Here is a 14,016-nt window from a genome sequence, read left to right on the forward strand (position 1 = left end):
AATCCCTCTCGACAATACGTGTGGCTCAAATCGGTATCCAATCCCCTGTGTGAGTGGGTGGGGGTGGGGGGGGGGGTTAATGATATGAGGTATTAGGGCTGAGAATCGCCCTAATATTACATCGGAATCTACATTTTGTACGGTTCTTGTGACGCTATATTTGATATGATAAAGTGATTTGGTGTTGGCTGCCAGAAAAAGTTGAAGTCATCCATCAAAAACACTAGCTATACTCTGACTGTCTGTCTAAACTTAAATAAGTTGCAATGTATTTTATTTGTAAGTCAGTGAAAACCTGCAAAACCTGTCAGTTGTCGTTCAGTCAGTCGTTCCGTCAAGCCACCATACCTGTCCATTCAAACTCTAGACGGGCCCGCCCCAAAGTTATTAGTGCAGCTGCGCCCGGCAGCCGGCGAAAACTACACCCTGTACACTCTATACAGTATATGGCCAGTACAGAACTCAATCCATTATGTTGGATCAAAACAAATTGTCTAAATATCTACAAATATTAGTAGTATAGTATTCAAATTGAAAAAGTGTGGTATGGCACATCACTATAAGGGACAGGCAGGCCTTCATGGATCCGGAGTATAGTGCGTCCTTCCATTGGGACCGCAGACCCGACAATCCCCAGTTGACCTCGGTTATTGACACCAGCAGCTGCTAGGATTTACATGCTGCTACACCTACAGCCCGGTGCTCTGATTAAAGCAGCTGTTGGGATTTACATGTCGACTACAGTACACACCTACAGCTCTGATTAAAGCCTGCCCTGTCTGTCTGTCTGTCTGTCTGTCTGTCTGTCTGTCTGTCTGTCTGTCTGTCTGTCTGTCTGTCTGTCTGTCTGTCTGTCTGTCTGTCTGTCTGTCTGTCTGTCTGTCTGTCTGTCTGTCTGTCTGTCTGACTGACTGACTGTCTGTCTGTCTGTCTGTCTGTCTGTCTGTCTGTCTGTCTGTCTGTCTGTCTGTCTGTCTGTCTGTCTGTCTGACTGACTGACTGACTGACTGACTGACTGACTGACTGACTGTGGTTTCCAAACTTTTTCATGTCAAGGACCCCCCAAATTGACATTTTTTGAAACGACATGCCAGGGACCCCCATAAGAGAAGATTTCCACGGCTCTAGCAGTGATTCTCAACCCGTTTTAAAGTACACCAAAAGTTGTATTGGCATCGAAATGTATCTAAAATTCTTAAAGTTAATAGTGCTAAGAAATCTATTGAAAATAGCAGATCACGAGCTTTTTTCGAATGGCCGAAATGAAGTGGTTAAGCCTATGTTTTGTAGTAGTAATCAAAATCTACAAAGTAGTAAGTATAGTATCAAAAGTACAATATTTGGATCCGAGTTGTAGTGGAGTATTGGAAATTGGAAATACTCCAGTAAAGTAAAGTACCAAAAATCCAAACATGTTAATACATACGTACAGCAAAAATGTAGAAATAATCTGTTATGTTAAGTAAAAGAAAACAAACAAACAAAATAATTGGCATCGAAATATACGTAATGCACCCAAAAGTACAGTAGTACTTACGCAGAATGTCCAATTTTCAAAATGTATTAAAATACAAATTCACAACGCGCTTTAGAGTGGCTATTTTCAACTATTTGCAAGGGTATATTATAAAGAGCTGAAGTGGTTAATGTATGATTTGTAGTAACAATCCAAATCCACAAATTAACCAGTAACTAAAGTTTTCAAATAATTGCAGTGGAGTAGAATTAAAAGTGGACAGTACTTGACTACATGTATAGTTACCAGTGTTGTTTTCGTCAACTAAAACAAAGACGAAAAATGTCCGTCGACTACCTTTTTTCACTGACCAAAACTACATGAAACTAACTAAATTATAACTAAGCTATGATGACTAAAACTGAGACTAAATATGTTGACAATTTCGTCAACAAATAAAAACTAGACTAAAATGTTAGGAAGGGACTAGTGGACAAGAGATCCAGTACAACAGATCCAGTATTTTACACTTGGTTGCATGCTGAAAATAGCTTTTCAGCAAGTGTAAAATCAGCCATTACGACGGCATCAAGGCCCGCCAAAACACATTTTAGTCGACTAAATCGCCTGTAGATTTAGTCGACTAAAATCTCATGGCATTTAGTCGACTATAACTAGACTAACACTAATACATTCCAGGTGACTAAATGTGACTAAAACTAAATGAAGACTATTCAAGAGGCGTATGGTATGACTAAAACTAAAATAGAAATTTGCTGCCAAAAACAACAGCGATAGTTACTTCCCTCCACATATCCAAATTAGAAGCCCGTCCCTGGGCTTCCGGTGGCTGGTGTATCCACCGGCTGACATGGTGACCTGCTTTTCTCTGTGTCGTCCCACGGTTGAGGGATGGCGGCTGGGGACGCCGTGTCCCCGTTTTTTGAGGAGCGAGCGTCATGTATACTACATGTCACCACCACACAACGCCCGGGACCAGAGCTTGGTCCCATTTCCTCGTAGTGAAATGATAAGCTAATGGCTAATCCAGGGCCTTTCGCATGTTTCATGATAACTACTTTGTATTTATGTGATGTATTGCCATGCTTTTTTGTTCGCTCTGGATTAAGAGCGTCTGCTAAATGCCTACATTGTGAATTATTTTCTGACACGCACAGACCTCTTGACACCAGTGTTGTTTTTGGCAGCAAATTTCTATTTTAGTTTTTGGAATAAAACTTAATTTAGTTAGTCATATTTTAGTCACCTGGAATGTTTTAGTGTTAGTCTAGTTTTTGTCAACTAAATATCATAAGATTTTAGTCGACTAAATCTACAGTTGATTTAGTCGACTAAAATGTATTTTGTCGGGCCTTGATGCCGTTGTAATGACAATGATTTTACACTTGCTGAAAATTGCCGATCTGTGAGCTTGTAGATCGGCTATTTTCAGCACGCAAACAAGTGTAAAATGACTTATACTGGATCTCTTGTCCACTGGTCCCTTCCTAACATTTTAGTATAGTTTTTATTTGTTGACGAAATTGTCAATATATTGAGTCTTAGTTTTAGTCATTCGTTTTCATTTAGTTTCCATTCAGTTTTCGTCAGTGAGAAAAGGTCGTCGACGAACATTTTTCATCATGGTTTTAGTTGGCGAAATCCGAGAGATAGAGAGAGACAGAGCTATTTCAATTTCACCTCTGCAATTCTCTCCAGTCCTCTAGCAACAAGCCTGCTCATACATACTCCAGTTTTAGGTGATAAGTTATCACCTAAAACTGAGATGAGTCGAAGCCATCATACTTGCGGTGATGTCGTTGAGCATTGACCCTAACCTTCCTAACCTTTAGAAAACTACACAGCGATGATAAGCTATCACCTCAAACTGGAGTATGAATAGGCCTTTACCAATCTCCTCCCCTCCCATCCCCTCCTCACATCCTCTGAGTCTCACTCCCCTCCCTTCCTCTCCTCTGCTCTCCCCCTCCCATCCTGTCTCTCCTCTCCTCTCCTCTCCTCTCCTCTCCTCTCCTCTCCTCTCCTCTCCTCTCCTCTCCTCTCCTCTCCTCTCCTCTCCTCTCCTCTCCTCTCCTCTCCTCTCCTCTCCTCTCCTCTCCTCTCCTCTCCTCTCCTCTCCTCTCCTCTCCTCTCCTCTCCTCTCCTCTCCTCTCCTCTCCTCTCCTCTCCTCTCCCCTCCCCTCCCCTCCCCTCCCCTCCCCTCCCCTCCCCTCCCCTCCCCTCCCCTCCCCTCCCCTCCCCTCCCCTCCCCTCCCCTCCCCTCCCCTCCCCTCTCCTCTCCTCTCCTCTCCTCCCCGCCCATCATGTCCTCCCATCCTCTCGTGCCCTCCTGTCCTCTCCTGTCCTCCCCTCCTGTCCTCCCATCATCCCCTCCTCTCCTCTCCTCTCCTCCCCTCCTCTCCTCTCCTCTCCTCCCATCCTCTCCTGTCCTATCCTGTCCTATCCTGTCCCGTCCTCCTCTCCTCTCCTCCCATCCTCCCCTCCCGTCCTCTCCTCCCATCCTCCCCTCCCCTCCCATCCTCTTCTATCCTCCCCTCCCCTCCTCTCCTCCCATCCTCCCCTCCCGTCCCCTCCTCTCCTCCCATCCTCCTGTCCTATCCTCTCCTCTCCTCCCATCCTCCTGTCCTCCCCTCCTGTCCTCTCCTCCCATCCTCCCCTCCCGTCCTCTCCTCTCCTCCCATCCTCCCCTCCCGTCCTCTCCTCTCCTCCCATCATCCCCTCCCGTCCTCTCCTCTCTTCCCATCCTCCCCTCCCCTCCTGTCCTCTCCTCTTCTCCCTCAGCCTCCCCCAGTAAGTGCCAGCTAGAAGGATCAGACATCCATATTGGATTAGGGTGTGTTGTGCCATTAGCCACCGGGCTTCGCTCACAGTCTAATTTCCTCCCAATGCGCCAGAGCCTCGCTAAAGCTGACCCCACTAACACCACCCCCCCTAGGCGCCCATTGACACGTGTTCCAGTGTGTGTGTGTGTGTGTGTGTGTGTGTGTGTGTTTGTCTGCACGGAATAAACCCAGTGGTGGACAGCAAATAAGTACACTTACTTCAGCACTCTACCGTCCAGCACACTGGACCCAAACATAGGTGTGTGTGTGTGTGTGTGTGTGTGTGTGCACACGCTGCTTGCTAGGGGCACGGTGTTCTCCCCGTGTCCCCTAGGGTAGGTAGTAAGTAGCCTTGCTGAGCCATGAGGCCCATAGGGCAGGAGCCTATCTCCTGTTTCTGTAGCGTGAGGCAGCTTGATGTACAAGTACACCCCCTGGACATGACGCTAGTATGTCGCAAGGACTTACCCCCAATCCAAACCTTGATGCCAAGTGTCAAGCAGGGAGGCACTGTGTCCCATTTTAAGAGTCTTTGGTATGACCCGGCCGGGGATCGAACCCCGACCTCCCAGTCTCAGGGCGGACACTTTAACCACAAGGCCACTGAGCTGGTGGGTAGGTACCCTCACAAAAAAACATGCAGTAATGCTGAACTGCCTCCCCCTGGTCAGATGGAGGGGGAAGGAACTGGTTGGAACAACGTGTTTCTTCCCACGCGCTACGTCCAACCAGGGAAACTCCTCCCATGATAATAATTAATAATAATAATAATAAAACTTTATTTGTATAGCACCTTTCATGACATGAAATGCAGCTCAAAGTGCTTTACAGAGCAATGGAGAGAAAAGAAAAGCAAGGCATAAACTAAAAGATCAATTAAAAGCAAGGGTGTAGAAGTGGGTCTAGAGCTGTGCTTTAAAAATGTCTATAGAGGCTGCCTGTCGAAGGTACAGTGGGAGTTTGTTCCATGCCGCCGGCCCGTAGAAATTAGGTTGATGGGGTTGGTCCGTTGCTCTCCCCAGGTTGGCAGAGGGTGTAGCGCCCAGGAATGCATTAGATAATTGACACTGGGTGAAAAAATGGGTTACAAATAAAAATGGAATAAAAGCAAAACAATAATAATACTGCTGCTTGCTTATAATTGCAGGCCGGGCCGGGGGTGGCGCATGGACACCACTGGTCGCTGGGAATGTTCCTACAAGAACGCTCAGTCTATTATAGTCTCATGAGTTTCTTTCTCTCTCTCTCTCTCTCTCTCTCTCTCTCTCTCTCTCTCTCTCTCTCTCTCTCTCAATTTCAATTCAATTCAAATGGCTTTATTGGCATGAGAAAACATGCGTTTACATTGCCAAAGCAAAAAAAGTGGAACTATGTACCGAGAACATTCGATGCGGAAAGTGCAGGGAGATACACACAATGATTAGTCTTTAGGGTGGTTGTGTTCCATTTGAGCTCACGAACCTTGCCGCTGTGTTTTAGCTCTATACTTCGCCCAGCAGATATGGGAGGGGTTTTTTCCCTTTTGGTGCACTATGTTATGCTTTAGCTATTGAACAATAGCAGATCTACAAGCTCGTAGCGCGGCACCAAGTGCTGCGATACAAGCTTGTAGATCTGCTATTTTTGAAAAATTGAGAAAATGTGTAGCAAATCTTTGAATATAATTATATTCTTTCAGAGCGAGCATTTTTAACTCAAATCTTTGCTTCCTGGGGGCTGCCTGGAACAACATATTTTCAGATGGGGGGGGGGGGGGGGATCGGCAGACAATTATATATATTTCTGGGGGTCCTTGACATGAAAATGTTTGAGAACCACTGACACAGAAACATGGGGTTTTTCAGAAAACTGTCAGGATTTAGAAGACATTTTGTAGAATCGTCCTCGGGTCTAAATGGTTTAGTCCCCCCCCCCCCCCCCTCCAGGGTCGCTGTACCAGGGAGAACTGCAAGTACCTGCACCCTCCAGCCCACCTGAAGACCCAGCTGGAGATCAACGGCAGGAACAACCTCATCCAGCAGAAGACAGCGGCGGCCATGTTGGCTCAGCAGATGCACTTCATGATCCCCGGCACCACCATGCAGCCTATGGTCAGTGCTGCTCTCCCTCTGTGTGTGTGTGTGTGTGTGTGTGTGTGTGTGTGTGTGTGTGTTTGTTTTTCGCATTCCCAAACCGTTGGAGTCTCCGGTAGGACTCAATGTACTGTACTCAACATTTGTACATTCTCTGGCCCCTTTTCCACCATAACTTTGGTTCTAGAACTGATTCCGATCTAGGGTCTCGGAACCAAAATGTAACAAAAGTTGGTTTGGAAATGGATCCCTCCAAAAAAAAACGTCTTCTTGCGCTAAAGTGGGAACCAAAGTGTCCGTGTCACGTGTTGGAAAGATGCGGATGTGACCATCATAAAACATTAAGAACCAAAGTTCTTATGGTGGAAAAGTGGCACATGTGGAGTCCTTGAAATGAAGCACTGCGATAAGATTCACTGCAGCTAAAGCTCGTGTCCCTCTCCCTGTCTGTCCCATGTCCCGTCACCCACACACACACACACACACACACACACAGCAGACGTTCCCGGTGAGCCAGGGCCTGGGCGCGCCGGGCGCGGGCGGGGGCCTGAGCTACGCGACGGGGCCCTACCTGACCCCCATGTCCCACCACAGCATGGGCCTGGTGCCCGGCGACATGCTGCAGTCCCCCAACGGCCCCCAGCTCATCGTCCCAGGGACGGGGAGCCCCCCGGGGGTCCAACTCAACCAGGGCTCCAACCAAGGCCAGAAGCTGCTGCGCACCGACAAGCTGGAGGTGACCATGTTATATGTCTCTGTCTGTCTGTCTGTCTGTCGGGGAGAAACCAGCTAACTCCAAAATGTTATTTTTCAGGAAATGAAGGAAACCTTATATGTTTTAAAACAAAGCAGTATACTGCCTCATCAAAGTTGGTATTGGTAGGTTGTCAGATACTTGAGAGGGTTCCAATGGAGTTAGATGGTTTTGTCAGAAGCACTTTTTAACACTTGTTTTGCCGGGGCAGTCTTCATAATAAAGGCGCTATAGTCCAGCAGATGAGGCAGATTATACTCTGAAAAGCCTCGCCTTCCATTACCCCCCAAAACCGGGAAGCATAATCTCAGATCGGACTATTAATATGGTTAGCGCAACCTCAAATTAATGTTTCATTCAGCTCCCAACATAGTACTTTATCCCATTCTGAGCACTAAACACACCAGTGTTAATTTTGTTGACTAAGACTAAAGACTAAGTCGACTAATGTTTTTCAGAAGACTAAATGAGACTAAGACTAAATGGTGTGTTATTCAAGAGACTAAAGACTAAATCAAAATATTGTGAAAAAATGAACACTGAAACACACTAATGGCCGCGTGAAAGCGCCCGTGTGCACCGAGGATTAGGATGTGGGGAGTGGAAGTCCTGTGGTCCCTCCTGTTACCGCCTGTGGTAACGCTAGGGAATGTCCTAACAGAACAGAGTGTAGAACAGTGTTACGTGTGGTTTCGTGCAGAAGGTTGGGTTATAGATATTAACCTTGGAGGTTAACGGCCGCCGCCACACCAAACGGGAAGTGGGGCTATAGCCAGCAGCTGGTAGGCTGAATGAGAACATCTGGATGGATACCATCACCTTCTCTCGTCGGTATAGGGCTTAGCCCTGAAGCTCTACTGACTGTGTTGTTCTGAACGGGGCATTTAGGGCTTAGCCCTGAAGCTCTACTGACTGTGTTGTTCTGAACGGGGCATTTAGGGCTTAGCCCTGAAGCTCTACTGACTGTGTTGTTCTGAACGGGGCATTTAGGGCTTAGCCCTGAAGCTCTACTGACTGTGTTGTTCTGAACGGGGCATTTAGGGCTTAGCCCTGAAGCTCTACTGACTGTGTTGTTCTGAACAGGGCATTTAGGGCTTAGCCCTGAAGCTCTACTGACTGTGTTGTTCTGAACGGGGCATTTAGGGCTTAGCCCCGAAGCTGTACTGACTGTGTTGTTCTGAACGGGGCATTTAGGGCTTAGCCCTGAAGCTCTACTGACTGTGTTGTTCTGAACGGGGCATTTAGGGCTTAGCCCCGAAGCTCTACTGACTGTGTTGTTCTGAACGGGGCATTTAGGGCTTAGCCCCGAAGCTCTACTGACTTTGTGTATATATATATATATATATATATATATATATATATATATATACCGTAGATATATATATCCCATTTAGGCCTGACCTCGAAATTTTAAAAGAATCTTCTAAATCCTCCAATTTTCTGAAAGAAATATTTTCACGATTTTTCAAAAATAGCGGACCTACAAGCTCGTAGATCTGCTATTTTTCAATAGCTAAATTATAACATAATACATTACAACACCAAAAGAGGGTTCCCGCCCAGAATGGGTTAAATATATGTATGTATGTATGTATGTATGTATATATATATATATATATGTATGTGTGTATATATATATATATATATATATATATATATATACACATGATCTACAAGCTCACAACGGGTCACATTAAATTATGACAACTTAAAAAGGTGGATAGGTAGATAGATGCAGTATACTGTACGTGGACTATCGTGTGTGTGTGTGTGTGTGTGTGTGTGTGGTGTGTGTGTGTTCCGTGTGAGTGTTATCACTTAGCAACTGAACCCACTTGGCTGTAATGAAAGCAGTGTCCCGTCGAGACATGTACACACTCCCACACTGCCTGGCAACGTGCATGTGTTTTTTATATGCACACGCAGTGTGTGTTTGCGTGTCCGTGTGCACGCGCATACATGCCTGTCAGGCCTACATGCATTTCTGTGTAATGAGAAGTGTGAGGACATTCTGTACATGTTTGGTGTGTGCATGTGTGTGTGGGCGATGTGTACTGTATACGTGTGTGTGTGTGGGCGGTGTGTATATGCGTGCATGCAGTTTTATTACTATACTTGTCGGGGCCAAATGTCCCTGCTAGTATGGTAGAAATATGGTAGAAAAAGACATTGTGAGAAGAACTGGTAGCAAGATTGTAAAACCTAACCCCAGTTTTGCAATTATCAACGATTCAGGTTGGGATTAAGACTAGTCAATTTAATGAGAAAAATCACACCCGTGTGAACTGAGTGGTGCAACTCCCCCGCATTTGTGTCCGCATGTGTATGTCCGTCAATGTCTGTTTGCGGTATCGGCAGCTGCAATACCACTGGGTGGCACTGTTGAGCAGCCCCAAAGGGCCACTCACGCTGAGCACCACAACTATAACAATAAAAGTATGACTAACAATCAAACTGTACCGTAGAGTACAGCACAGTAACTATCACAATATAAGGACAGTTGTACCGCTCGGTTCAACGTGAGAAAGCGTGAGAAGGAATTTGTGGAATCGGCCTACGGTCAAATTGGATAAAGGAAGGGTTAGCACACTCACGGATTCTGTGTGTGTGTGTGTGTGTGTGTGTGTGTGTGCTCTTCTCTGTGCCCCCCCACCCCTCCCTCCCTCCCTACCAGGTGTGCCGGGAGTTCCAGCGGGGCAACTGCGCGCGCGGCGAGACGGACTGCCGCTTCGCGCACCCCAGCGACAGCCCCATGATCGACACGAGCGACAACACGGTCACGGTGTGCATGGACCACGTCAAGTCGCGCTGCAGCCGCGAGAAGTGCAAGTACTTCCACCCGCCGGCGCACCTGCAGGCCAAGATCAAGGCGGCGCAGCACCAGGCCAGCCAGACGGCCGTGGCAGCGCAGGCCGCGGCCGCAGCCGCCGCCATGGTGAGGGAGGGGGAGGGGGAGGAGGAGGAGGGGGGGGGGGGGTGAGAGAGAGAGAGAGAAACGCCACGCAACGCAACATGTCGCGCTATTATACGCCACAACCACAACACAACACACGGTTGCTTTTTCGTGGGCGAGAGTTCCAAAACGATCCTGCACCCTCCCCCGGAAAATACAAATAGTGGCAGGAGGGGGTGAATATCATGACTTCAGACTTGGATTTATTTAATTGCCATCCATTCTTTTAGGTCATTAAAAAGAGGCCTCAATACAGGTGACATCATTGTTTTTATGGGGCTTTATGGGGACATATTATTTGAACTGGTCACCTCCCGAAAAAAATTCAGATTTGAACGTTATGGTTTTACAGTCCTGAGAGGCTTTTACAAAAATATATATACTGTATATATTAAAGCTGATAAAATGTTTTGTGTGATTAATTCACTTTTTGCGGTTGGCAGGAGGCTGAGTAAACACACTCACTAATTCAGGCTTAATAAAACTTGGATTGAAAAAAAGTGGAAAAAAAGACGCTTTACGAAAAGGCGATTCAGTATCTAACTTAAAAAGTTATTGCATGTTTACAAAACGGGTGCAGTACTTAGTTTAGACAGTTTTTGGTTTAGACTAGTCATTGGTTAGACCAGTCATTATAGTCCTACAACTACAACCTATCTCAAACCCTCACCCTAAACCTAACCTCGCACGGGGCAGCACACCTAAACCTAACCTTTTTTTTTTTTTTTTTTTTTTAAGATATTTTTTTGCGGCTTACGCCTTTATTGATTTTTTAAGGGATAGAAAGTAGGCTGACAGGAAACGGGAGAGAGATGGGGGGATGACATGTGGTAAAGGCCGTGTCGGGTCCGGGAGTCGAACCCGCGGCACACCGCGACTGGATCACCAGTCCGTTGCCCAGACCGTTACGCTACGGCCTGGGCCCCTAAACCTAACCTTAACCAATCTTAACCAATGTCTAGCCAATCACTAGTCTAAACTAACTCAAACTACTAAATGTCCTTCATTTTCAAAAATCGTCATAGGTACAATAGCAAAAATAGCCGATACTCAAGCTCACAACAGGTGACTACTCCCATATTACAGTTAGAAACTAATTCTAAAGCTAGAAAAACGACATAAACTAAGCCTTTTTAAACGACAAACTAAACTGAAATGGGGATAAAACATTGACAAACTCAGACTAAAACTAGATCCTTCGGTCTGAGCTAGCTAGCCGGTTTAAGGGTCATTTGGTTCAATTCCAACACACCAGATTATGTCTTGTAATCAAAATGTACTTGAGTAAAAGTGCAAAATGATTGACAAATCAAAATGTACTTAAAGCACGTACCAAAAGTAGAAAGTACTCATTATGCAGAATGTCCCATTTAAAGTTTTCAAATGTATAAAAATATCTTAAATAGCAGATCTACAAGCTGATCTGCACCTCAGAGGGGCCGCTATGCACTTATAGATCCGCTACGGGATTGCGTCGACGGCCCCCCAAAGGCATCATCAAATGTGGAGCGCTGCTATATTGCAGTATAACACACACACACACACACACACACACACACACACACACACACACACACACACACACACACACACACACACACACACACACACACACACACACACACACACACACACACACACACACACACACACACACACACACACACACACACAGAGAGAGACACACACCTAACTGTATACGTAGTTCATTCCAGAGGATTCTACAACCGGCTATTGCATGCGATAAACGGGGGGGTTTACCAGGACCCTAAACGCGTCGAGATGAAAATCATCCATTGGAAAACGTAGCATCTCGCCGCAGTGCCCCCCCCCCCCCCACACACACACACACACACACACACACACCCTCCACCCCTGCCTTAAAAAAAAAAGAAAAAGTCCAATGCCCTTGATCCATACAAAAACAATGGGCTCGCCTGGTCTGCCTGCGATCTCTCTCTCTCTCTCTCTCTTTCTCTCTCTCTCTCTCTCTCTCTCTCTCTCTCTCTCTCTATTTCTCTGTATCTCTCTGTGTGTGTGTCTCTCTCTCTCTGCTCTCAACGATAAGTGCATCTCTCTGCAGATCAGCGCAAATTGAATCAAAGAGAGAGATGGATGAGAGAGAGCACTTGGCTGGGGGGGGGGGGGGCTTGATTCTCCAAAAAGCCCCCCCCCCCCAATTAAGATCATGCAGACAGACAGACGGACGGACAGACAGACAGACAGGATGATTTAATAACAATGCAGACAAAACGTTGTGGGGGTGGGCAGACAAAATAAAACGAGAGACGAGAGGAAAGATAAACGGCAGGTGACAATATAGAGGGGAGCAGGTGCTACCCAGTCAGATTGTAATGAACGTTATCCTCTTTTTTTTAAATGTTATTCCGAGTACAAAAGCTAGCCGAATAGAATCCTCACACACGCTCAACGGAGCAGAAACGTACACTCCAGATTTTGACACCGTAGTAGACGCTTTGTCTCGGCTATCTTTTGCCCCACCCTCTTTCTTTCTATACACGTCTTTTTTGGAAGCGGTGCTTTGGCTGCGCACGCACACACACACACACACACACAGTACGCACACGCACGCAGCTGCTCTAAAAGCCATGCACCGACTGATTCTGTTCCTCCCACGTGGCATGGGCATGCTTTTTTCTTTTTTTCCCTTTCTCCCTTACCCGTTGCACATGATGTACTGTGCGTACCGTAGCTGTCATCTGCTTGCTCCCATCGCTGCTGCTGCCTGCTCACACCTTGCTCCCATTGGTGGAAAAAAGTACTCAACTGTTTTACTTAAGTAAAAGTATCAATGCTGCAATATAGAAATGCTCTGTTACAAGTAAAAGTCCCGCAATTCGACATTTACTTGAGTATTGGCATCACATTTTACTTAAATACCAAAAGTACGGAAGTACTCATTATGCAGAATGTCCCTTTTCAACATTTCAAATGTATATCTTTTTTTTTACAATGGCAGATCCACAAGCTCACAATGCACTGTGAGCTGAGATCAGATTCTAAAAATGTCTTTTTTTTTCCGGAAAACGTTTTCGGAAAAAGCTATGTTTCTATGTCAGTCGTTCTTCGATTTTTCAAAAATAGCAGACCTACAAGCTTGTGGCGCGCTATGATCTTGTAGATCTGCTATTTTTCAATAGCTATAGCATAACATAATGCTAACACCAAAAGGGGTTCCCGCCTAAAATGGATTAACCTACGAAAGAAAACATAACGAGCTGCAGTGGAGGTGCAGTGTGAGAATTCTGCCCTACAGCAGTGGGTATGTACAGTACTGTACTGTACTGTATAACTTACTGTATCTCCACTCCATCTATCATATCTATAAATGCACCACATCTCTGTGTGTGTGTGTGTGTGTGTGTGTGTGTATGTAATCCACGTGACTCGAGAAGGGAGTGCAGTGCCCGACATTGAGTCGGTGGGATACACCATTGTCCAGAAACGGCACAAAAGCCTCTGCACGGGGTCGAAATTAGCCAATTGATCACACCTGATCACCCCTAGATCTCCTGGCTGGCCTGTTCTGACATCACAATGGTGTTCTGATATCTGCGTAGACTGCATATTTGGGCATGCGTGACGAATAACTCCATATATGGGTATAAAAGGGATAATCTAGTAATACTAATAATAATAATGTTGTTGCAGTTAACACAATCAGCGCCGGCGATTTCTTTCAAAATAGAAGCTCGGGCTGCCAGCTTTTACACTGAAAGCCGGGGGCTTCCGTTCCGTACAAAAACCGGTAGGCATAATGTTGCTTTCTTACCTCGCTTATGACGACGCAACCTCGCCTTTGGCGTCTTACTGGTAATAATAATAAAACTGTATTTTTATAGCACCTTTCATGACATGAATTTCAGCCCATAGTGCTTTACAGAGCAAAGCATAAGATAAAAGGCTACATCAAAACC

General features: G+C 45.9%; 1 protein-coding gene across 7 annotated transcripts in view; it reads left to right on the plus strand.

The window, feature by feature from the left end:
* The window catches only part of LOC310854095 (muscleblind-like protein 2a), an 85,329-nt gene that overhangs the window by 49,287 nt on the left and 22,026 nt on the right, over window positions 1–14,016 (plus strand). For 6 of the 7 annotated variants that reach the window (XM_083758591.1, XM_083758594.1, XM_083758593.1 and 3 more), the window contains exons 2-4: window positions 6,225–6,389; window positions 6,868–7,107; window positions 9,800–10,060. In XM_083758591.1, the coding sequence (XP_083614717.1) occupies window positions 6,225–6,389; window positions 6,868–7,107; window positions 9,800–10,060 (666 nt within the window). The remainder of the gene's footprint in view (window positions 1–6,224; window positions 6,390–6,867; window positions 7,108–9,799; window positions 10,061–14,016) is intronic. The other variant, XM_083758592.1, reaches the window with a different exon arrangement.

Source organism: Protomyctophum parallelum (assembly GCF_964188405.1).
Source record: "Protomyctophum parallelum genome assembly, chromosome: 23".
NCBI lineage: Eukaryota > Metazoa > Chordata > Actinopteri > Myctophiformes > Myctophidae > Protomyctophum > Protomyctophum parallelum.